This window comes from Mercenaria mercenaria, chromosome 14 (assembly GCF_021730395.1).
Source record: "Mercenaria mercenaria strain notata chromosome 14, MADL_Memer_1, whole genome shotgun sequence".
NCBI lineage: Eukaryota > Metazoa > Mollusca > Bivalvia > Venerida > Veneridae > Mercenaria > Mercenaria mercenaria.
This window is the reverse complement of record NC_069374.1, coordinates 44,313,417-44,339,970: the sequence shown is the minus strand read 5'-3', so window position 1 is coordinate 44,339,970 and position 26,554 is coordinate 44,313,417. Positions and strand designations below refer to the sequence as shown.

The following is a 26,554-nucleotide window of genomic DNA, read 5'->3' as shown; positions in this document are numbered from 1 at the left end:
ATAATAGTAAAGCAAGATCAAGCGAAATCACGCAAATGTGTACTTGACGAGTTACTAAAAAGGGGTGCCAAAACTACTAAAAGTACTTCGGGAAAACAAAGTACAAAGTCATCGACAGACGTTGGTGAAACAGTTGACGAAGGTATTGAGAATTTTGAGAATTCTGAAAATACGAAACATACTGACTAATAAAGTCTAACCTTTAATTATTTATACTTTTTCAGCTGTCCTAGACATGGCAGTATATGGCTGATACTTTGCAATTGGTAAATCTTTTCCGCAATTACATATATTCACTTTCGGAATGAAACCAATCTGGTAAGAGTGATTTTTATCACGGTAAGTACAAGTAATCTTATAATCAAATATATTCACCCATTTATTTACGGGAGTGCCGGTCTCAGCCTTCCCTGAAAGTCTTTAATGAGATGGTGTTTTTTTGTTATTTTTGTTTCGATAATTAGATTTTGCAATTTCAGTAGTCTAGTCTGTAAATATATTTCAAAGGTTCAGTAATGATGCCAAGGGCATTTTCCTTGTAACATAATTTTCAAAATTATAGGAAATGTTTCCATCATTGTGGCAAGGTTTAAGGAGTTTCACTCCTAAGACTAATGATCAATGCCAACCGTATACTAAAAGTACAACAATTCAATGAACATACCATGCAAATGTGCAAAAGTAGTTCTAAACTGATTTTATGATTTGCCGAAAAGCGAGGTTCTACAGTTTTCACACTTATCTACATTATATTATCTCCTTGGTGCTCTAAGCCGAAAAGCCTCCATGGGATACGAAATTTTCGGTCGTTTTCTTTGTTTTTATACAAAAATCCTATCGTAATATGGGCCGGAAATAATCATTCTTTAATTTTCAAGACGTATATTAAATAAGATAAAAAATGGCAAATGCCAACAGGTTACATTCGGAATCAAGATCTTTTTGTTTAAGAGCTGAAAATCAAGTAATTCCAAATCTTTCCATAAAACTAAAAGTTTATAAATGGGGTTCACTTTTACATGATCAGACATTAATCTATTTGAATTAAGAAAACTGCAATCTAGAATAAAGATCTTGTGACTGTAATACGGTCTTGTCTCTGTTGATATTAACAAATACTTCGTAAAATCATATATGTACATTTTTTACCAGTTCAGTTGCTAGCTGTTTATCTACTTTGTCTTTTTTGTGAGAGGGCAGTACTTGACAGTTTGTTGGGTTAAACGTCTCACAAAAACGATTTTAGAGTTTTGGTGGTGAAGGAAGATTCCAGGTGCTCCTCCATGCATCATTTCATCACGGGCGATAAACTTGGTAGAACCACTGACCTTCCGTAAGACATTTAATGGCTTCTTCAGCTTAAGATATTAACGCCACAAGTGAGGCTCGAACCCGCATCGGTGAGTGTCAAGAATACTTGGCAAAGCTTGCTTTTAAACAAGAAGAATTATACCTCCTTTGATATCTTTATGAGTGTGCATAAGATAAAGTGTTCCACAAGTTTTGGAAAACATAGAAGTGCGCACAGTAATTTGATATTTATATTCCACAGTCTGACAGGCATAACCACAGAAGTGCATACTCGAGTCATATCTGTGACACACTTCTCTGAAAAAAAAGGTAAATAGGCCGTATTACTGTTTTGCAATTTTTGTTATGTGCGTTTTAAATTGGAATAAAATCATTTACTTCCTCTATTTCTAGAACACAGCGTATTTATCTGAATATAAAGGGTCTTTAAAATGTGGAGATGACAGAGAATTCTATTATTTTGGTCTCACATATACGTAACGGATATTTGTGTCAATATCAATTTAAATGGTGATTTCGGCAAACAGACTAGGAGAGGTTGGGAAAAGTGAGCATCAAAATTCTTTTCTAACACAAAAGTTGATATGCTATTTCGAAATGATTTATTTGATTGAAATTGATTGATAATAATCAAGTATAGTATGATAATGAGTAGCTAGGGTTATATTCACCGAGGACGGTAAGTCAATCTGAACATCGCCCGTGTCAGGTCCGCAGACTTGGATATTTACCGAAACCTTATCTTAGTTTGATTATTCATAAGAAAACATGTTTATAGTCAGTGCAATATTTTAAGGCTTAACAGTACAGGTAAGACACTAACTACCCAAGAAACAGTTCCAACCACTGTTTTTGAAATAATTCTATACACCAGATGAAAATGTAATTTCACAGGTTGTAAAACAAAATTTGTTATTATACTGAATTATTTGCTAACATCTCAAACGCGTAAGTTTATTAACTACCGGAACATAAAATTATTTCAAACTCCACAGGGATAGTACGTATGGCTTTTTAACAACGCATGCTTATTTCCTACATGCAGTTTATCAGATTGAAATCAAAGTCCTTTGGGATTGGTTTCATGCGCGTAAAACATTTTCAAAATCAAGTGCAAAGCGATTTGCGTGTTTTTTTTTAAATCCATGCATTAAATCCATTACAATAACAAATAGACTGAAATTAATTCAAGCTGAAAATAGATGTTTCGTTTAAACATCGACACAAGTATAGGTCATATGACGACTTTCCAGCTTTTGGTCGTTTCGTTTCAGGCATAAGTGGGCACTTGGGAAGAACCATTGACAATCAATATGTCTTACACAATATCGGTTGTTCTACCCAGGTGTTATTTCGTCAAAAATAACGTCATTTGGCCTGATAAGATCTATGGTAAACAGCGTCACAAATTAAATTATATGTATATCAAAATGATTTACCGTTTTACATAACAAAAACCCAATCTACACTTATTAAATTTATACCCTTATTACTAAAACTCCACTATAACCCAATGTTTTAGTCACTGATGCATGTTTCCGTATCAGTGCGATTTGAACAAGGGTTTGCTCCGTAGAGGCTTATAAAAATTACTGCCTTTCTTTCTGTCTCGAAACATTATCCCTCCCTACCTTGAAATCATATTACAGTAGTCCTCCAAAATGTCACCACCCCTAAGTAAATCTTATTTCAAAGGCTACTCTTCTTGAGGAGCTAATTAAGTACTGTATTGCAATGCTCACTAACACCAATTAAGGCCAATAATTATACTCATACAGTAGACTGTTTCAGAATTAGACACATTAAATCTACTTTGTGAGTTTGGAAAACAGTATGATAAGGGACTAGCAGTAGAGAGTGGTGTTAAATCAGTGCACATTACATTAACATTTGATATAGTTTTAATGGCTTCTCCAGGAGTTTAACATCACCTGGGATTTGTCTTGAACTATAATTAGCTGTTCAACCAATGATATTCAAGGGCATACTGATGTTGTTCTTGTTGAATATATCAGCAGACACCTGTTTTATAGATGAAACTTTTTGAAAAGCTTGTTGATTTATCATTTCACGACACTAAGACTACTATTCTTAATTAAAGAAATAATGTAGTTTGTTTGTATGCAACATGACTACTATATCCATATGAACATAAATTGTACAACAGTTACTGTATTAGAAATGTGTCCATTTCGTTCGTCAATTTTGTTAGAATTTAATGACGCTCATGGCTTAAACGGTTGTACAATGCACTGATGATTCTTATCTTAATTATTATATATATATTAAGACAATTTCATTATTTCCAGATAAATAACAAAATAATCCGTTTGGGATTTGGCCGATATCTCCATATGATAATAAACAAGTTTCATGATCTATGAAATTACAATATCATCTGGTATACACAGTGCAAATTTCAGAAATAGTTTTATGATTTTCGTCTATTATTGTTATTTCTACAGATTACGGCATGTTCATACTTTATCAGTGTCTTATCTTTGTTTGAAATTTACAAGGTACTTTTTAACTGCGTAAATTTTCAAACTACTTAGTACCAGATGCCGATAACTAATTGATTACTAAATGTCGACATTCTGACACAAGTACAGATGAAACACGTGTATGACAGTCCCATTATACATTTGAACCATTTGTTCTTGTATCTCGCTGGTCTCTGCCTAGATACATTTGACACTTATCATACAAACAAAGGCAAACACTTTGCACATATCATTATGGTCGAACTATGAATATTAAATGAATACGATAGAAACAAGCACTACAACATATTAAACATGTTACAAGATTTATATCAGTTTGATTTGAATCATATCTTACCCACTCAAAAGGTGATTAATATTTTATAAGACGCAGATGGTCGGTTCGTACTGCTATAACATTACAATTTCATGTATTTGCAGTGCTTTGCCTGAGGTTCATACGTCAGTTAATTGCTAGTATTTGCTACAATCACATCAGCAAATCTAAAAGTATATAAGAATATAAAAGTTTGTTTGTAGAATCTGGACGAGTAGTCCGGCTACCAACTATATAATCCTTATCATTTCTCTTATATATTCTGACAGATCTTTTCATAGCTCTGTTTATCCGATCTTATGAGAAGAAAATGGATATACTTATACAAAATTTGAATAGCCTCAGGAGTTATTTCAAACAAAACATAGGGTCTGTCAAAGACAACTACCAATCGACTGTTTTCAGGATCATCTTTAGTCTGCTACAGGTGCATAAAGAAAATGTGCATGTTTTAAAATAGATCTAATTATTGAAATATTGTACACGGATTAGGTTTTTGACATTCGAGTATTTCAATTTGCTTTAAACTTAGTGATTTTTATTCAGCCTGTCTTGGTGTTAAGTACATGAAGATTATACAGTTCAATATTCACTGTAACAATTAATAAATACTCATTGAAATAAAATCTTAAATATATATTTATTATGTTTGTTTTACTTCCCTTTAGAGGCAAGTATGTCTCGAGCGTATTATAGTCAATATAATTATTTATTGTTATCAGGATCAGCAGTATTAAGACAGCAAAACAAGTTTCTAAATTTGCTTATTCAGAACTGCATTAGAAACTGTACCTGCAGTTAAAATATGCAAGCGAATATCAATACATTGTATTTCCAACACTTACTTTTTATATTGGTGCAATTAATTATCGTTTATTTGACATTGATAAGAGAAAAAAGTGTAAAAAAAGAATTTAATTGAAAACAATTTTTACATCTACACATAACAATAAAGTCTTACCTTACAAATGTTATAACTCCGACTTTAGAAATATCATCCTTAATTATTGCCCACATTTCTTTTAAAACTTTCACTTCGTATGGTGTAACTAATGGGGCAGGTTCATTTGGATTAAATGCCTTTGCATTTCTCTTAAGTTTGTTTTCTGCTCCATGAACTGATTTTCCATGTGACAACCCCATTTTTTTTTAAATTTAAATTAATTTCAAAATTATTAAATAAGTAATATTGAAGTTTTCAAGAATCTGACCTTCAGATTTAACTCAGATTTTTCAATGTAGCTAAACATTATAGTTTACATAATTTAATTATTTATTCAAAATAATTTTATTATTTTTTCACAGTTTATAATGCTCTCATCAATATAACTTCTTTTTTCCCCGTTGACTTCTTCAGTCATTTATATGCAAATGATAAAATGCATTATTCCTCTAGATAGCAATCCTGATATTTTTACAAGTAAACACAAAGATATCCAATTGAATCAATAACACCACCTACTAAATTGATTATTTCAATCAAGTTTCAGTCATTTTGCGATAAATCACAATCACAATATCTTATTCGTTTGAATCACATTTATGCATAATAAAATTGTGCTTCATGTAATGTCTGTTGATAATGACATAAAATATGACATTATCCGCACATTCCTTACAGTGATATACCGTATATATTATTATCCAATACGTTGCAGCGTCTACTTGAACGTTTTACACTATATTTAGTTTTCAGTACTTTATTTCTTATTATACAACTGGTTTCACTAAGTATTAAACGCTTGAACCACGAGGATGAAATATGAAAAAACGTAACTGGAAAGCGTATTGAAAAACTTTCTCTTGCTTTGTATTTGTTTGATAAATCGCAAATTACATGACAGTGGTTCACACAGGTTCCCCTTCTTGATATTAAGGTTTGCATAATTTAGCTGGGTATACGTCTCTTGTTTAATTGAATTATTACACTGTTCTATAGGTCATGAAGCAGATCATGTAAGCTTACACTATAAAAGCAAGGTTTTAAACAAGCAAAAACACTAAATACATATTTACTGGACAGGGACATTATAAAACATCATTTTGTATGTAAAGGTTTCTTGATATCATATATTTTATTTACATATATTTTTTTATGATAAATAATGTAAACGTCCAATTAAAAAGTTGTAGAAAGCAGTAAGCATGACATTATTTCCTTTGATTACCGTGATCAACCTCAAAAATAAACTGTTAATCTGCCGGCACATTATACATGGTGCACATAGTAGGAGATAAACACATATCGTATTTCTGAATCAAAGCGTTTAGTATAATAACGACTATGAACGAAACCGCTTAATTGTATGGCTAACAAAAATCCTACAAAAACATTTAACAATAGATACATTGTTCAATTTAATTTTTATACGAAGCTTTTCAGTCGAAAGCATTTTAATGGTTGACATAGTTGCTTACCCATTTTGTAAACAATCAATGTCGTATTTATCTGTATAAGTCAGGCTAAGAAAATGGAACTAACTTTTAAATTGATATATGCTCATTGATGTGGTATGTATCATTGTTTGACGGTACAAAAGTTCTGAATAAACACTCTTGTAAGCTGTCACAGTACGAATTAAGTATCATAACATTACATTACCCCAGCGCCTTGTGCGAATTTTAGATAATAAAATCTGTAAAAAAGATCCTTTGGAAGCAAAGAATGCAATCAAGAAGAATAACAGCAGACTCGGTTTGATTGAGTCTGTTCATACAGTAATGGACACAGTACTGAAATCGTACTTTAGCGATAGCTTAGAAATAAGACACGGAAACATGGACTGAACAAAAATGCCAGAACACGAAAATACAATAAAGCTGAAGAAATAGAGATCACAACACATAATAGAAACATTGAAAAACTATGTATAATTGTGAGAGATAAAAATGGTAAAACAATGAACTGTCTAAAGTTTCTTAAGATCATGGTGATACAGCATCCTAGTATGATAAACATCAGTATAAATATTGTTAAAAAATGAACGTACGAAAATAGAGAGCAAAGATATTATCATATATGTATTCACATTACTAAAATAGAGAGCAAAGATATTATCATATATGTATTCACATTACTAAAATGGAGAGCAAATATATTATCATATATGTACATGTATTCACATTACTAAAATAGAGAGCAAATATATTATCATATATGTATTCACATTACAAAATAGAGAGCAAAGATATTATCATATATGTATTCACATTACGAAAATAGAGAGCAAATATATTATCATATATGTATTCACATTACTAAAAAAGAAACATTAATCGAGATAGGGCATAACTGCTATTGTATCTATGATCAGTACGAATAATCGTTAAATTGAATATAATTATTCAAAGTCGTGTAGGCTTAGTATTTCCAAAGCGTCTTGAAATGGACGATTTGTCCTTCTTGGGGGTTAGATTTGCAATTTCAAGTCTGTAAATATCATTACAGGGTTTTGTAATGATCCCAAGGGCATTTTCCGACTGACATAATTTTCAAAGTTACAGGAAATCTTTCAATTATTGTAACAAGATTTAAAATTTCATTCCGAAGACCCAGGATCAATGACAGCCGTAAAGCAAAATTACAGCAATATATCATAGCCGTGTTTCAAATAATACAAGTTGCAAAATACAGATTTGACGTACAATAATAGTAAAGCAAGAAAAAGCGAAATGACGCAAATATGTACTGTACGAGTTAGTAAAAAGGAGTGCCGAAATACTAAAGAAAAGCTGGGAAAACAAAGTACAAAGCCGTTGACAAACGTTAGTGAAACAGTTAAAACGAATGTGTTGAGAATGGTGAAACACGATACATACTGAGTAACACAGTCTAACCTTTAATTATTAATATTTTCTTCAGCTGTTCTAGACATGACAGTATATTGCTGCTACTTTGTATTCCGCAATTATATATATTCACTTTCTAAATAAAGTCAATCTGGTAAGAGCGATTTTTCTTACGGTAAGTACAAGTAATATTGTAACTAAATATTTTCACCTATTTTATACAGGAGTGCCGGTCTTAGTATTCTCTGAGCGTCTTTAAAGAGATTTTTTTCTTGAGAATTAGATTTTGCAATTTCAATAGTCTAGTCTGTAAATTTATTTCAAAGGTTCAGTAATGATCCCAAGGGCATTTTCCTTGTAACATAATTCAATTATAGGAAATGTTTCCATCATTGTCGAAAGGTTTAAAGAGCTTCACTCCTTAGACCAATGATCAAAGCCCACCGTTTACTAAAAGTACAACAGTTCAATGAACATATAACACAAATGTGTAATTGAGAAGTAACTCCATGCAAATGTAAACACGAGGTTCTACCAAGTTGTCGCACTTATCTCCGTTATATCATTTCCTTGGGAGTCCTTGCTCCAAACTAAAAAATAAAAAAAACCTACATGGGATTCGAAATCTTCAGTCATTTTCATTGTTTTTAAACAACAATCGTATCGTAATACCGACCCGTCAAGTCCAGTCTGAAGAGATCATTCTTTAATTTTCAAGGCGTATATTAAATGACATAATAAATGGCAAATGTCAACAGGTTACATTCGGAACCAAGGTCATTTTGTTTATGTACTGGAAATCAAATACATGTAATTCCAAACCTTTCAATAATACTTGAGGTTAGACATTAAACTGAGCAGGTTATGTAAAAGCTTTTAAATCTCTATTTGAATTAAGGAAACTGCACTCTAGAAAAAAGATTTTTGCAACTGTAAAACGCTATCAACCCTGATATCGTAACGTACATTTCTTACCAGTTCATTTGCAAGCTGTTTATCTGCTATGTTTGTTTTGTGAGAGGACAGTACTTGACAAACGTTGCACCCACACAATTTAGATTTTCCAGTTTTGATGGTGAAGAAAGACGTTAGGTCCTCCTTCGTGCATCATTTCATCACGGGCGGGCAACTGGGTAGAACCACTGACCTTCCGTACGCCAGCTAATTGCTTCTTCACCTTAATATTTCAACGCCTCGAGTGAGGCTCGAACCCATATCGGTGAGGGTCAAGAATACTTGACAAAGCTTTGCTTTTAAAACAAGAAGAATTATACCTCCTTTAATATCTTGATGAATATGCGTAAAATAAAGTGTTCCACATAATTTGAAAAACGTAAAAGTGCGCACAGTACTTGGTAATTTAATTTTTATATTGCAAAGTATGCCAGACATAGCCACATAAGTGCATACTCAAGTCATATCTGTGACACGCTTCTCTGAAAATCGGGAAAAGAGGTCGCATGACTGTTTTGCAATCTTTGTGATATGCGTTTTAAATTGCTATAAAATGATTCACTTCGTCTATTTCTAGAACAAATCGTAAATATCTTAAGATAAAGTGCCTTTGAAATGTGGAGATGACAGAGAATTCTATTTTTCTGATCGCTTGCGAACTAATGCAGAGAAAAACACGTGATTTGTAAAAGGAGATGAAATGTAAAGGATAAAATAGATCTGCATGTTATATTTCTTTGAGAACATCTGAAAATATGTAGTATCTGCGATAGTTTGAGTCGCTATGAGGATAATGTCCGTATACACTATACAGTGGCATCACATGCTGCACTATGAAGCCTCTCTTTTCTGTTGCGTGTATTCTTGTCTGTTACACTTTTATTAAACCTGCAATTATACAGTCTGCCTTTCAAAAGTCGTCATATCTGAACTAGAAAGAAAACAAATAGGCCAATCAGCTTGTTTTAATCAGCTTTTCCTGACTGCAAGTTGCTTTTACTTGCAGAAACTAAACTGTCTTGCAGCGGAAGATAATACTATTGTTCGTAAAATCTTTGAAATGTTCAGTAATTCTAGACCTTCCTTTATTTTCTCAGTAAGTTTCATTGCCGGACGACAAGCGATCGATAGATGGAAAGGGATTGACCATCAGATCTATGTCAGAATATCATAATATTTAAAAAAAAAAAAAAAAAAAAAAGAAGAAAAATAAACATTACGGAGCATTAAAAAGCATAATTTTATGTTATCTATAAGTAGATATATTATTAGTTACACTGCTTGTTGGTGACAGGATATATGCTGTCGAAAGCCTGATATGGATTTTCGAGACAGCGAATATCCCGTTTTATTCCTGTCACCAACAAGCTGTGTAACGATTTTATCTTGCCGACTACCCTTTACTTACATGCTATAATCGACACATTTTGTAAATTAACAAAACTACTTACAGTGCAGACTGGAACCCTGCAATCATATGTTTGGTCATCATGCTTTGTTTATAGTTGATTTGCACCAGCCATAAAATGCACAATGATCTGTATTTTGATTAAATCACAAAACACAAACGCTCATTTACACAGGTTATGAACTGGTTTAGATCAGAAACACAAAAAAGCTTTCTGTTCCATCCTTTCGAAAATGCAAGAAACTTGTAGGAGGCAAAGTAAAAATGTATAACTTTATCTTTTATTGCGTTACAAAAGCTTCTGAGAGCTTGTCTGCATAATTTATACGAGTGAACGTATAATATAGTTTACTGAATCATGGTAATGTTTACATTTAATTAGCATTCTAACACGATCTGCAGCAACTGCTATATAAACATATAGCGAAATCGCCTATACATGAATCTACGATAAAATATGGTTGGCTGTTATATTTCACCCCCTATGATTGTGGCATAAGAGATTCTACTTCAGTTCCATTATATACAAATAATTTCAGGGCCAAACGGTTGAAAACAGCATTTCAAAAACATAAATATGATAAAAAGGCATGCTGACTTATGTGTAGGACCGTAAAACTCCGTAAAACACGTTTCGATCTCTACGAGCGAATTCAATTAGCTTAATTAAGATTCAGCGGTGATGTCATAAATGTATGACATAAAGTATGACGTCATGATGATGTGACGTCATATAAAGTTAACCTCGTAACTTGTAACACAGGGTCAACTCGCCTAATTTGATTCTCTTCATAATTAGTTTGCGAGCTGATAGATTACTAAATTATAAATACTTCTCAAAATTCTGATAAAAAGAAAAAAAAATATCTATACGTTCCATTGGCTATGAAACTCTTTCTAACCATAGGGGGTAAATTGTAACAGCGTATGACCCGAATGACGTATTACGCTGAAAATGTAGTACTGTAAATTGCGAATTATTTGCGATGTTAAAATCGAAATAATAAATATGTTTCAATAATTTTATCAATTAATAAAATATGGGCAGGAGTTTGGATGCGTAATAATTAAATCACGAGTGCGTATCATATTAACTGATAAAATATAGGAACAGATTTATTATTTCTTAATTAAAGGTGGTCAATTACATTTTAGCAACGTCGTGTGGCATTTTTCACCTTTCGTGTATTGTAATAGAGATTTATTCAAGGAAACGATAGAGTTAAGTCCCTGTTAGAAATGTATACTTAATAATATGTTTGTATAATGACACACATTTGAGCGGACAGACAGACAGACCCAACAAAGACAAATTTAAGACTTAGTGTCTTCTTCACCGCTTGCCCACCCTTCCAAAAATTAAAAAAAAAAATAGAGAAAAATTAAAGTTGATACACACAATAAGCGAGTACTAGTACTGAGTAAAAGAGCCAAAGTTTGCATGAATTATTACTCTTGAAGTAATACAAAATATAAGCGGCATTTTGTTTTTAATTTTTAAGTATTTGAAACAAATGCATTTGCATGTATTTTCCAACTGTCTAAATTTGTGTATTCTACATAAAGCATGTTTATATGTTTTTACGGAGTATTGGGCTTAGTTTTCCCCACAGCGGATATACATGTATTTCAGGAGGTCTTTTGTAACTTTTCAATAATTTATTAATATAATTCGAATTTAGTAATGGTTTTGATGGAACTTGTTTTCTAATACGTAGTAAATCATAGGAGAGCTTACACTTGTTGCAACAATATTTACACATCTTCATGTCGCGGGCACCAAGGGTCAAAGCCAAACATGATCATTGCATACATTATTCGGAACAAAATACTAGACCATACCAATGATGTAACATTAATAATTACTCCATTAAACAATGACACAATTAAGTGTTCAGATACGTGGTTCATTTTGAAAACAATCACGGTAATTGGTATGAAAAATCATAAATATGACAAAGAAATTCGATCAGACTAAATAACGACGTACTAACAGTCCATGACTGGTGTGAGAAAAGCAATGTTTTATTTTGCCTTGCATTGGTAAAAAAAAAATAGTTTCCTATTCTTCTCTCACATTAACCAATCTCCCCATCCCTCTGCCTTTGATATATTTTTTTCATTTTCATTTTTGTTTCTTATTCAACCAATCCCCACCCACCAAACATTCCACACTCATAAATAGCCCTATTTATGTGTACCGGTATGCTATTCTTAAAAGTTTCATCTTTTGTGGCTAGCTTCGTTGACTGCTACAATGGCAATTCAATGTTTCATGATTGTAAAGAAAAAACAGTTTCCTGACCACTTTAATTAGTTGTTTCATTCTTCTATTTCTATTTCGTGTTTTTAAGTGTTTGCTAAAGCTTTGATGTAACAACAACGTGCATGTGCGTGAAACATTATCATTGATTTGCACTTATCTATGTTTGCTGTGTCAACCAGGCATGAGAATCAAAGAAATCTGTTGTGACAACTTTCACTCTTGTCTAGTTATACAGGGAAAGATGCCACACAATTTGTCTGTTTTATCAAACGTTTATAGTAACATAAAATGATTCAATTTTCTTTTCCTTTTCTTCTAGACCAAAACGGAAATATTTACAACAAAGACTCTTTGGTTTGCAACTGCAATCTGGTTTTGTTGTTACCGGAGAAAATATCGGTTTTGTGAGCGGAAATGACGATAAAGTAAGTGCCTCAGGAGAAAGAAGGGCAATAATATTAGGTTATTTAACATTGTTCTGTACAATACGGTGATATATTTGGACGAGTACCCAGCTGAGAAAACCATATTGGACGAGCCGCTAGGCGAGTTCAATATGGTTTTCTCAGCGGGTCGAGTCAAATATACCGTATTGACAGTACAATGTTAATACATTTTTAATTCTATATACTATTTTATTTATATTAATAGTTAATATTAAATATAGTTTCATGAATTTGTTTCTCTGCATTATCATAGTTTTTCCCCAAGCTTGGGATTTGGTGAATAATAATGGCTGAACATATGCCTTAAATAACCTTTTTATTCTATATTTATTTCACTTCATACGTAATATACGTAATTCATTGAATGTTGTTTTTCTGCATATCATCATTAAAAAAGTATATGGTGCAACCTCCCTACAACAGCCATTTGGCGATTTGGGTGGTAATAATAAATGGCTTAGATATATGCCCACAAACATTGTCAGCAAGTCTGGTGAAGATCGGATGAAAACTGTTCGACTTAAAAGAGCGGACAAGGCTAAATTCCCCGTTTTTCGAGTAATTCAAGGACTATAATCAAAGAGTGCCTGGTACAATTTGGCTGGTTATCGAAACTGGCCGATATGTAATGACCACAAACATCCTCAGCAAGTTTGGTGAAGAGCCGACGAAAACTGAATTATAGAGCAGACATGTTTCGGATGCTGACCGCCCGTCCGCTGCAATTCATAATCTTCTCCATTTTGTTTCTTAACCGTTAAACAAAAAATGCTGAGGTAGCTATTCAGATAGTCAGGGCTGATACCAATTTCTAGGTTTCGTCCGGAACGGCTTCTTTTAGCGACTTTTCAAATATTCCAACATCTGATGATCCTTTTTACTGTGTTTTTAAGTTTTTGATTATTAACGAACGTTTTAATATCTAAATTAGATAGCATTGTTATCCCTATCGTTTTTGTGTGTTGTAAACAAAAAAAAATCAAATTAAATTCAGATTTCAAGACGCATAATCAAACTCTGTACACAGAGCGCCTACTTCATCCAATTTACATTCGGAACATTTTCACGCGTTTCGGGCTTTATCGTATGTTTAACATGGGACTGTTGAACCGTCCAAATACAGAAAATACAGGATTTTTGTACGCGCGTGCGTCCAAATACAGAAAATACAGGATTTTTGTACGCACATGCATCCAAATACCGTAATATATTGTACGGTCACATGTTGCAAATGAACGTTCGCGATTGGATAGATAAAATAGGTATAGAATGATATGAGTTATTTTGAAATGTGTTTGTTTTCATTGGGCCTAATACCATATATCGTTCGCAGGCTACCTTATACTTTACGGTCTTTTATTCCTATCTTGTCCGTTGCGTGTTATCTTGTTAATGAATATAATTATGACGTATTTAATCAAAAACATGTAATAAGATAGTCTGCGCTGTTGGAGAGACGTCATAATTGAATTCCTACGAAAATTAGGTCAGTCAGTCTGTTTCATCGATTTCAATAGCACATCATCAGCCATTCTGGTTGCATGTTGATTTTATTGTTACCGGAAATAAAACGCCGTGATGTGAAACACAATATGACTTTGAAATCCTCGTAAACTCGAGATTCGCGTTTATTTGCACTTCCGTCATCCAAGATCTTAAACAATCAACAAATACATGTAAAATGTTGTAATTTTCATTCTCCTATATGTGATTTTTTTCACCATTATCAAATCATAAGATACTTTGGGACTTGGGATTGTCTAAAAAAAGAATTTAAACTGTAAGATTTGACAGACAGATATAAACAAATCATATCTAAGTAAGTTAACTTTATTTAACCTAGACTTATAGCCCTACTTTGTACCGATATCCACGAAATAAAGGAAGGCAGGACACATGAATACCTGATTTACTCGAAATAAAAAAGATTTTTTTTCAAGATAGTACGGGAGAAAAACGACATGTGAAATTTTCAAATTGATCTTCGCATACTTGCATTTCATTTAGCAAAACTAAAATAAACTCCCGTCTATATCATACAGTATGCCTATTTCATTTTAAAATCAAAGGAAAGAAGAAACTTTAGTTCCATAAAAAGAACATTAGATAGATACAGACATATAAATCTGGTATAATAATTATAATAAGTAATAGTTAATAAGTATTATTGTATCTTCTAATATACAAGCAGTGTGTGCTTTCATAAAATTCAAGATGCCGTTACATGAAAATATATTTGTAATAAAACATTGACCGGAAATGATTTTCAAAAGTAGAGCAAACTGATTATGATTACTGCCATATGACATTCAATAATTGCTTCAAATGAGACACTTTTATAAAACTTTAACATCCTGACAACTTGCCTTTAAATTGTACAAATTATAGTGGATTCTATAGATAGATGCTACCAAGGGCTCAGTTTTTGCTTGATTATTCTAAGGCTAAAAGATTTTAACATACGAACACCATAAGGCATTTTACAAGAGATTGAGGTGAAGTGTCGAGAAAGACTTGACACTTTATTGTGTCATTATTTAATAGAGCAAGTAGACAGGAATATGAAGAAACATAATTTCTGACTTGGATAGCGTGTATTCGTCTCGAACGTAACTGTGAATCAGCTTTTGAATTGAAGCATTTATTCAAAAGAGAGGTTTATTACGACGTTATTTACACAACAGATGGAGAATTTGCAAGAGTGGATTCAATTCGGAAACACATGTTCTTAATACATTCAATGTTTATACAATGATTCGCAATACTGAATATAATTAGATAACCGCCCTTTCCTTAAGCTTTTTTTTTTTTTTTTTCGATGAAACAATTTGAAACAATCAATAGATGTTACAAAGTATAACATGGTTTTCTTTCTAAAACAGATCTAAATGTATCTCTCGTTTAGACGGAGTTGCAAATATATCTAAAAGCACGAATGCAGTATCATATTTTTAATTAATATTCTGTCCCTTTTTACAGGTCTCTGGATATCAAGATTTAACAAGAGGGCCATGATGGCCCTATATCGCTCACCTGTTATCATTGCACTTAAGGACAAGTCTTCAAGGTCAAAAGATCATAATAGAAATCAATCAAAAGAATTATGAGAAAATATAGTTGAAATTTTCTTTAAGTAACTTTAAAAACAAGATTTGAAAACTTTTTGTAGAGGTCCACTAGGCAATGCTACATGTCAAATATCTAAGCTCTTCTGGTTTATTTTTAGAAAATTTTGAAGATTTTTCTATGTACAATCAAGTAACCCCATGGGGCATGGTCAATTTGACCCCAGGGGTCATGATTTGAATAAACTTTGTAAAAGTCTAATAGGCAATGCTACATGTCAAATATCTAAGATCTAGGCCTTCTGGTTTATTTTTAGAATTTTTTTTTAAGATTTTCCTGTGTAAAATCAAGTGACCCCTAGGGCGGAGTCAATTTTGACCCCGGGGGTCAAGGTTTGAACAAATTTTGTAGAGGTCCACTAGGCAATGCTACATGTCAAATATCTAGTCTCTAGGCCTTCTAGTTTATTTTTAGAAAATTTTTGAAGATTTTCCTATGTAAAATCAAGTGACCCCTGGGGCGGGGTCAATTTTGACCCAGGGGGTCATGATATGAACAAATTTTGTAGAGGTCCACTAGGTAATGCTACATGTGAAATATCTAAGCTCTAGGCCTTCTGGTTTATTTTTAGAAAACTTTTGAAGATTTTCCTATGTAAAGTCAAGTGACCCCTAGGGCGGGGTCAATTTTGACCCCCGGGTCATAATTTGAACAACTTTAGTAGAGGTCCAATAGGCAATGCTACATGTCAAATATCTAAGCTCTAGGGCTTCTGGTTTTTGAGAAGATTTTTTAAATATTTTCCTATGTAAAATCAAGTGACCCCTGGGGCGGGGTCAATTTTGACCCCGGGGACCATGATTTGAACATATTTTGTAGAGGTCCACTAGGCAATGCTACATGTGAAATATCTAAGCTCTAGGCCTTCTGGTTTATTTTTAGAAATTTTTTGAAGATTTTCCTATGTAAAATCAAGTGACCCCTGGGGAGGGGTCAATTTTGACCCCGGGGTCATGATTTGAACAATTTTAGTAGAGGTCCACTAGGCAATGCTACATGTCAAATATCTAAGCTCTAAGGCTTCTGGTTTTTGAGAAGAAGATTTTTTAAGATTTTCTTATGTAAAATCAAGTGACCCCTGGGGCGGGGTCAATTTTGACTCCGGGGTCATGATTTGAACAAACTTGGTAGAGGTCCACTAGGCAATGCTTCACACCAAATATCTAAGCTCTAGGGCTTCTGGTTTTTGAGAAGAAGATTTTTAAAGTTTTTCCTTTCGGTTGCCATGGCAACCAGTGTTCTGCATGGAATTCAATTCTTTGAACAATTTTGAAAGGGGGCCATCCAAGGAACATCCCTGTGAAGTTTCATCAAAATTGGCCTGTTGGTTTAGGAGGAGATGTTGTTTAAAGGAAAGTGTGGACGGACGTACAACGGACGGACGTACAACGGACGGACGGACGGACGGACGGACGCCGGACGGTGAGCGATCACAATACCTCACCCTGAGCACTTTGTGCTCAGGTGAGCTAAAAACTGGTAGTCATCGCAACGTCAATTTTTGTCCCAAAATGATCTAAAAAGGCTCTAGATAATTTCTTTAAGCAAGATCTTATATGATATTTTGCATTTACTTGCTACTGAAGAAAATATCTGACACTTAAACGGTATACGGGTATAGAAAGTCTTCATTTTTAACCGATTTTAAAACACTTTAATTATAGATACAGCTGTCGACCACAACCAAGCAGTGACCATTCATATCTGACAGGAGCTTGACCTAATGGTTTGTAGGCTTGCGCTCGCTACTTAAAACTTCCTAATATGTCCTTATTAAAAATCTATGATTTCAGAAATATAAAGCGGCATATTTTTTAAATGTATAAATTCTGTTTAAAAATAAACTCAGTGTAGAAAATTATAATCTGATTGCAAAATATAAAAACCTTTTTCAGTTATCATCTTTTTTAGAAAAATAAAACTTTATTCTACAGGCTATTCTCAACTCAACTATGTCCTTGAATAGCCAATACGAAAGGGAAGAAGACCATAAATAAATGCTGAAATGTGAACTATTTCAACTGAATGTTAATCTGTGAAGGGGAAACAAGAAACCGAAACAACGCCTGCGAGGATTTACAAACTCGATCAAACCGAGACTGCTACAATAACGAGGCTTGGCTGCTTTCTGCTTCTTAAAAATCTTCTTCTAAATTTGATTTATATTCCAACATAGTCTGTATACTTATTGATTTTACAAAACTCTTTAACATAACTAACATATGACATCCAAGTACAAACTTTAGTTTCAACACAAATATCAGACTGACAATAATTAAACAAATTAATAAATTGATATGTTTTAATTCATATAGAATGGCAACTACAACATTACTTTATAACCTACTTTAAGAACGTAATTACTCCAACTTTAGAAACGTCGTCTTTCAACATTGTCCACGTTTCTTTAAGATGATAAACATCAAGTTCGTCAACGACTGGAACATTGTCAGTAGTATCACCTTCTCTAGCGCCATCTGATATATGTGTATACATGCAGTCTGATTCTGATTTCCCAAGAGTTAAACCCATTTTGCACTTGAAGCCGAATAAAGGCGGATTTTGATTAGATCAGAATATAAATGCATATATTGTCAAAAAATATATTTCCTTATGTACACAGGTTGAGGCGAGTTGGTAGCACAATAATCCTTTCTCAGTTGTCGTGTATTCACAAATGCTCATATTAACATTATTTCTAGAGAGTAATAATTTGTTTATTATTAACATCAGCAATGTTATTGTAATAATTATTAGCGTGTGTCATTGAAGTGACTAAAAACACACAGGCACATGTTTTCAATATTTTACAACAGGAATAAACTGTTCTCAATTTCGCCATTTTTTTTAAATAATGAGGAGGTAATTATTTCCATACGGCATTTATTGTTCATTTGAGACATAAAATATATAAAGTGAAATTTGCTGAATGATTAAATTTTCTCAGTTCAGCAGAAGTGCCATTGAAACAGTAATATATTTGTGATACCGTTTTAGTAAACGTAAACAGTTTACCACACTGAATATTCATTAGAGAGAGAGAGAGCTTTCATGACTATTTTTATCAGATTATATCAAATATTTTCTACAAAGTAAACATTTACATAAAACAAATGTTTGTATAAAAGTATTTAGGCCAGGCGTAAATAGTATATTATTATGTACGTTGCCGGAAAGAATCCAAAATTAATTCAATAGCAGTAAAATATATTCAGCTCGCAATATAATGCTAAAACCACTCTCCTCCATTAAATACTTATGTATTCATTACAACGTAAAATTACAGTAGTAATTAGGTCTATTCTTCTATATCTTGCTTAAAAATACACTAAAGAGAAATAGAAAGGCCCTTTTCAAACTCCTGTACAATATTTTGTTAACCGTGACTCAAAATTAGAAAAGATTATATCCATTCGCAAATCTGATGATTTAAAACTTGACAACATTTCATGGTCGCATTACTGTGAAATCATTAATATTCTTGGGGGACTAATTTTTGTGGATTTCGTGGTTGAATCAATCCACGAAATTTAATCAAAACGAAGAAGTAAAATTTCCATTCATTTTATGTTCAAAAGTTGAAATCAACGAATTTATATCCCAATGCAATTGCTGTTTTGACCAAAACCATGAAATTTCATGCCCACGAAATGAAATGATTTTACAGTATGCTTCAATAGACTAGTCGGAGGATTTTCACTAACACAATTGGTAGCTCTTGTGGCCACCTCTACTAGCAACCACAGCACATCGACCCGCACCAGTTACGTAGCAGATACCGTTGGATTCTGGCCCACTCTCAGTGGTTGGATTCTGGCCCACTCTCAATGGAGCAACTATTAGTTTCTGGGCGTGGGCAGGCTGTTGTAGACGTTGACGTAACCGCCGTCCAAGGTAATCCCAGACGTGTTCAATCGGACTGCAGTCCGGTGAGCACGCCGGCCAAGGCAAACCTTTGTGTTGATACGTGCAATTTGAGGTCGCTTGTTGTCATGCTGAAAGACCAAGCCTTGACCTTGACGGAATATAGGGACAACCACAGTACGTAATATCTGATCGATGTAACGCGTGGCTGTGAGATTACCTTGGTACACGACGAGTTGTGACTTAAACCTATGGTTAATGGCTGCCCAGACCATAGCTCCGTTCCAAACTGTAAGGATAATGCTGCAAAACGCAACTGTTAGCGTAACGTTCAAGAAGTCGTCTGCAGACACGGATACGTCCGTAGACGTTCCACAAGTTGAAACGTGACTCATTCTAAATACTACGTTCTGCCAACGCTGACCGCGTTGGTTGCGGGCCCAAATTGATGATGGTGACCTAACTCAAGAATTAGACCGCGGTAGGGCCTTCGGCAGATAATTTCCCGTTCTCTAAGCCAATTTCACACTGTATGTTAACTTATAGGCCGTCCACGGTTACATACCACTGATGCACAAGGGCTGCACGAGGAAATCAAGAGCGAGTATACAAATTTAACAATTGGCTGGATAAAATCGTACTTGTTTTGATTGGATGTGTTTGTGGGTCAGAGTACATGTACATTTTATACATTACCCAACAAACTTAAACTATGTAACAAAAATAACGCCGTTTTTCAATGAGGCGTTTCTTTATCTCGTCAAAATAGTAATGTAAAAGCAGAAATTTTCGCGAGGATTTAAATTTCGCTATATTCGCGAAGCCCAACATATCGTGAAAATTGATCCTCGCGTAAATATTCACCATAAGTATAATTCAAATTCAAGAATGATACTATTTTCACAATTTCGCGAATATTAAACCTCGCGAACATACTCAAAATTTCAAATTCGCGAAATTTTGACACAGCGAAAATATGTGCTTTTACAGTAGTGTGTTTTTGATGTGGCACTTAGAGAAAATTGCATCTGTTGTGTTTTCATATTAAATATATTTACCAATTTGACTTGGTAATATAATTACCCTATGGCGTCAGTTCTCATATTTGTCTTTCAATCTTCCAATAATCCTCATACAAAACAACCTCGTTATAGCAAATTCAGACATCATATTTACAATTAACAAAATCTAACCGACGAGTTATCACAATAACTTTTATAATTGGTAAACAACTTTACAACACATTTAGATTAAACATTTTTTTTAATCAATGTTTTTTTTTTCATAAATCAGTTTGTTGTGTTTCAGTAATTGTGTTTTATATTGCAAATGATGAAAAATAAGTCAATAGAAAGGCATATATTTCCAAGAAAAGCATTACATTTTTATATAATTATTTGCCACTGATATCGTAACATTAAATAAACGAAGCTAAGCTATTATTCTGTTATAATAATGGTAAGTTTCTTCCATAAATACGCATAGCTATTAAAGAGTTTCACGTTTGTTTTAAAAAAAAAATGTTTAGTCGTGTAAAGTGCACTCATAACACGTTCCAGTATAACTATACCTACATGCATTACATTCAACACAGATGTGAAAAGTAGCCATACATGTAGGGTATGCTGCCATTAAGGCCTTAATTAAGCCAACAGCGTTTCGGACCTGCATTTATAAAACCGCTCCGTCAAGTTGACATTACATGTCAGTCCGTGTACAAATCGTGTACAATAGCATTTAAAGTATATTTTATATTTCTACAATAAAATTCGTATCCTTTCTCAATTAACCCCTGGTAATACTCTCAATTGCTCACCAGTATGCGCCCAGCAAGCACGAAATTTAATATGTTGTTTATCTGATTTACGAGTAACTGTGTTAGAACTCTTTATGCGACAAAACGTCTGATTTAAATTTCATTGACATAACTTTATTTGAAATTCAAAATTCAAATATCCATTTGTAACAAGCATTCATCATCATTCGGTTGAGATATGGTAAGCTGTAAGATTATTTTTATCTGGGTGTTTGTTTTCTTATATTAATTGTCTTTTACGACAATGCTACGCACTTGCTGTATGAAGAGATATCAAATATATATCAACATTCTGTAACTATTTGCAAGCTCCTGCAAAACGAATAATTTAGTTGTCAAACATGGAGATTGTATATTATGTGTGTGCCTCTCAATCCATCAACTGTGGAGAAAAGAAGACCTATGTACTACATTTTGCCATTAGTTTGGACACTGTTCCCAAATCGTGAGTATTTCCACAGGGCATACAAAAGAAAATGTGTTTCCTAACTGATATGGAAATATTATTCAGTACATTTCCCATTAACACAGCTTAAAAGTGAAAATGATTCTTAACGAAAGTGGCACTCCCTGGAGGAATGTGTTAACTGAAAATACACAATATATCGTTTTGGGATTCAATGTCTTACTTGCCAAGTGACTATGATACTTGATATCTGAGTAGGTGTGAAGGATGGACAACACTATGCAATCGGTTAACCGTTACTCTGCTAATTTTCTATGAAAAACTTGTCCATCTTTCAATTTGGACAGTACCAATAACTGTTGTAAGGGGTGCTTACCAAAAATATACTGACTGAATAGCGAACAGTACACTGGTCGCAAAGGCAGAATCAGTCGTGTCTGGCATGATAAGGGTTAAAGTTATACTAGATCCCCATTTCATAAATTTATTACATATATTTTATGTTCACATAAAATAAAAAGGTTTATATTTAAAAACCGTACTATGCATTTATTTTAAACAGCACGTACTTAATGCATGTATTTGTGTTTTTCTACCACCAAAATAATTTTCTACATTTGTAGTAAATATCTGAAGATAAAATATTTTAATAAAAGATGGGCACTGGGCATTGAACATCTATATATCATCTCATTTACTTAAGTGACATGTAAATCTCTAACGAATTAAACTGATTTTTATGTAATAGAAAATATTTGTTCTTTAGAATTTTCAACTGCTTTTTGAACTTCGATACACTTGACTTTCACATCAATCTAAAAAGTGGTGACTAGAAATTTGTATTTTAGTAGTTAAAGTGCTTCCAACATTTACATCTACATTTAAATCAATGACATGAATGCAATCTCAAAAGTTTGTATGAACAATCATGCCTGTTTCAATGTCATATTTTAATCAGAGATAAATACTTATTTAATTGGAAGTAGAGATTCGACAACTTTATATAGAATGATGGCATTTTGATGGTTATTTTGGAATATGATTTAACAACATTATATAGAATGATGGCATTTTGATGGTTATTTTGGAATATGATTTAACAACTTTATATAGAATGATGGCATTTTGATGGTTATTTTGGAATATGATTTAACAACTTTATATAGAATGATGGCATTTTGACGGTTATTTCCTGGTTATAAAGCCAACATGATAGTTGTGTTGACTTCGAAAACGGGCTCGATATTAAACTAAATCTCACAGGCTTTTACATATATTCATTAAAAAAATATATTTTCTTCGATATCAGAGTAAATATTGAATGGTTTTTCATTTGAAGCCATTCAGAATCGGACGACTCTGTCCAGTAAAAACTGTTTGCCAAGCATAAATGTTGTCTAATAGCTCACTGCAGTTTAAAGACATTGCGTAATCTATGGTATAGATGGAACCGGTGGATGCTATGACAAATCTAGTAGCAATGAAAAATTATGTACAAAATGGGAGATTATCTGATAGAAAATATCTATAACATTATCATTTTTGTAATGGAGCGCACTGGAAACAAACCACTGTTGATATTTGACCTCCTTATGTGCCCCTCACCTTTGAACTAAGGATCTTATTATTGCGCATGACAAATCGTCTCGTAATGGGAATATTTGTGCAAAGAAATTTAAGATCCATTAGTTAAAGAAAATGTGAACGGACTGACGGGATGAATGACGGATGGACTGAAAACCGCAATGCGATAGTTCTCGTAGGGGACTAATAATTAGAAATAATTCGCAGAAAGCAATGCAATGTTATGCATTATACTTACTTGTCTTAAATGTTCATCAACGTTGTATGCAATTTGAATTTATTCTCTTCAGCAATATTAAAGCTAATGCTCAAGCAAATAAATATTCAAAAAAGAAAGTATGATAGAATTACAGTTCTTATAATCATTGCTCGACATTCTTGCTCGGCTTTCTCCGTTACTGAATGAAAGTTCAAAGTGTTAGTCCTAAGGCCCCTATGGAGCGGTTTTTTGTCAAGTGTATGATATTGGTAGTCATTAGCTATTATTCTTTATGAACACAGCGTATGCGAAACCTGTTACCCCAGTTACTAGCAAATGATGAAATATATATTATTTCTACAGAGAAATACAGTATAAGTTATTAATTTCTGATTAATAATTGTCTGGAACGCGCACGCACTAGTTATTTACAAGATGAATTATTTAATGTCATTAATTACGCATTTTTTAAATAATTATTTGGAATATAATATTTCCCGGTTTTATTCGGTTTTATTTTTCTTTGGAGACACATTTAATCTGAATGAATAATTTTATTGTCATACGTCTACGGTTTCAACAATACAAATCAGGTTTTTATACTTTGTTGTACGTATATTAATATAATACCGATAAAACTATAATTGATTTTTCTTTCAAATTCTAATATTTTATTTTGAGACATATTACCAATTCACACAAAGGACTAACTAGCAATGTTCACTGCAGGCGTTATGCGATGAAAGACGTCACGACCCTTAAACGTGAATTAAATTAACTAGCTAGAATGCTTCTGCCCAATAAGCGCCACACAATAATGAAATCTTATTTCCTTATAATGAAATCTTCATCTTATTTTGTTATTATATTGAAATCCTATTTCGTTAGAATGAAATATTAATATGTTATAACGAAACCATACCTTTTTTTAAGGAGATAAGAATTGATATTCGTTATAAAGAAGTCATATCGACACATATATTTGTAAAATATCAGGGTTTTCGTTTCGCCACCCCACAGAGCCCATGAAAATCTTGTATCAAATGCTGTATATTTTCAGTTTTGGCCAAGGCGCATATTAGAATATATCGGTTAAATTTAAAAGGTATTTTTCCAGAGATCGCTAGCTTTGTACATAACATCATTTGTTGTCCTCTATATGATTTGCTGTAGGTTGATTACTTGGTTTATACAAGAACCAGTGTTAAACAAAAGCGTTTAAGGCACCAAAGCATCTAGCTTGGAAATTTTGTAATGCGCTCTCATCCCTGTCCCACATCTCTTCCCGAAGTAAAGCATATAGTAATCAATTGTTCGGCGAAACTTTAATTAATTCGTTAGTTCATGCGTCTGAAACACTGCGTACATCAGATATGACTACAACTTTTAGTGAAACCCCATACAAATGTTTAATACATTTAGGTAGTCGAGCGCAGGTCCAGGTCAAAGGCAAGGGCACTAGGTTCATGTCTATGCTATTCAAACTTAACGGTTCAATGTTTTCCAACCAAACTTTTCATTAAACTGCCAATAAAAAGGCGAGTATATTATTATTATATAGAATTCTCGGGCAAGGGTTGGTTTCGTACGTCTAATGTCAAGGCAAGGGAATTTGGGCTTTGGTTTGAGTTACAAGCACTCTTAAATGTTTTGCATTCGTCAAGTTTAGAACTCCAAACGTTTCTGCCTTTGTAAACTGTTAAACAGTGTCGCTAATTATATCTTATTCTACCAAAACTGCGTTTATAATTATTCTAAGGTCAAGATTCCTGTAGCAGACGAATGTTTATATTTCACGTAAAAGGGCTGATGAAAATGACAGCTGCCATATCCGAGGAATTAAAACAATTTCCGAGGAGCCGGAATCACATTATCTGGCTTTGAAATATATTTGTGTGACAAAATTTCCTTGATTTTCAAGCATAAGCTTTTTAATATACAGATGGGAGAAAAGAATGTATCTACAGAACTCCTTTACGTGATACACTCAATATTCTTTATTTCGTATCAACACAACGCTGATTGTCTATTATAAATTTCATTTTTCGTTTCAGTGAAAAAATAATTCGTTACTACGAAATTTTATGACGTTATAAGAGAAAATCTTATTTCGTTATCGAAATCTTAATTTCTTAAGCCGAAATCTTTCTCATTCGGAGATTCTACGGAGGTCTGAATTTAAACTTCAAAACGTTTTCTTCTCCAGAAATAGAATCCTTGACTTTCCTACCAATGAACCAATTCAAACTGAAGCTGATTTAAATGCTTCAAATAGCACTGACCGTCTGCTCTCAGGTTAGGTTAATAACTCCGTGTTACTGATGTAACAATTAAACGATTTAATGAATTCCAACAAACTTCAGAGCAATCAGGTCCGTACTTTAAAAGTCAAGGTCACAAGCAAGGACATACTAGTCAGAGTTATGGCTATCTTTACAGGCCTCAAAACCTGTTTGGCTATATAATTAGTGACATCTCCTGTTTACACAAAAGGGACGCTAATCCAAGGCTTCTGGCTTATCAAACATACATAGTATAAAAGATAGTAGCCTTAACAGAACAGAC

General features: G+C 33.2%; 1 protein-coding gene across 3 annotated transcripts in view; it reads right to left on the bottom strand.

Annotated features, from left to right (window-relative positions):
* Nucleotides 1-26,554, bottom strand: part of LOC123527430 (neuroglobin-like) — an 89,487-nt gene that overhangs the window by 48,031 nt on the left and 14,902 nt on the right. Inside the window, exon 1 of one of the 3 annotated variants that reach the window (XM_045306876.2) lies at nt 18,468-18,757. The exons of 1 other annotated variant lie outside the window; for it this stretch is intronic. In XM_045306876.2, coding sequence (XP_045162811.2) covers nt 18,468-18,652 — 185 coding nt within the window. In that variant the 5' untranslated portion in view covers nt 18,653-18,757. Of the gene's footprint in view, nt 1-5,092; nt 5,782-18,467; nt 18,758-26,554 lie in introns of those variants that run through there. One more of the 3 variants, XM_045306878.2, reaches the window with a different exon arrangement.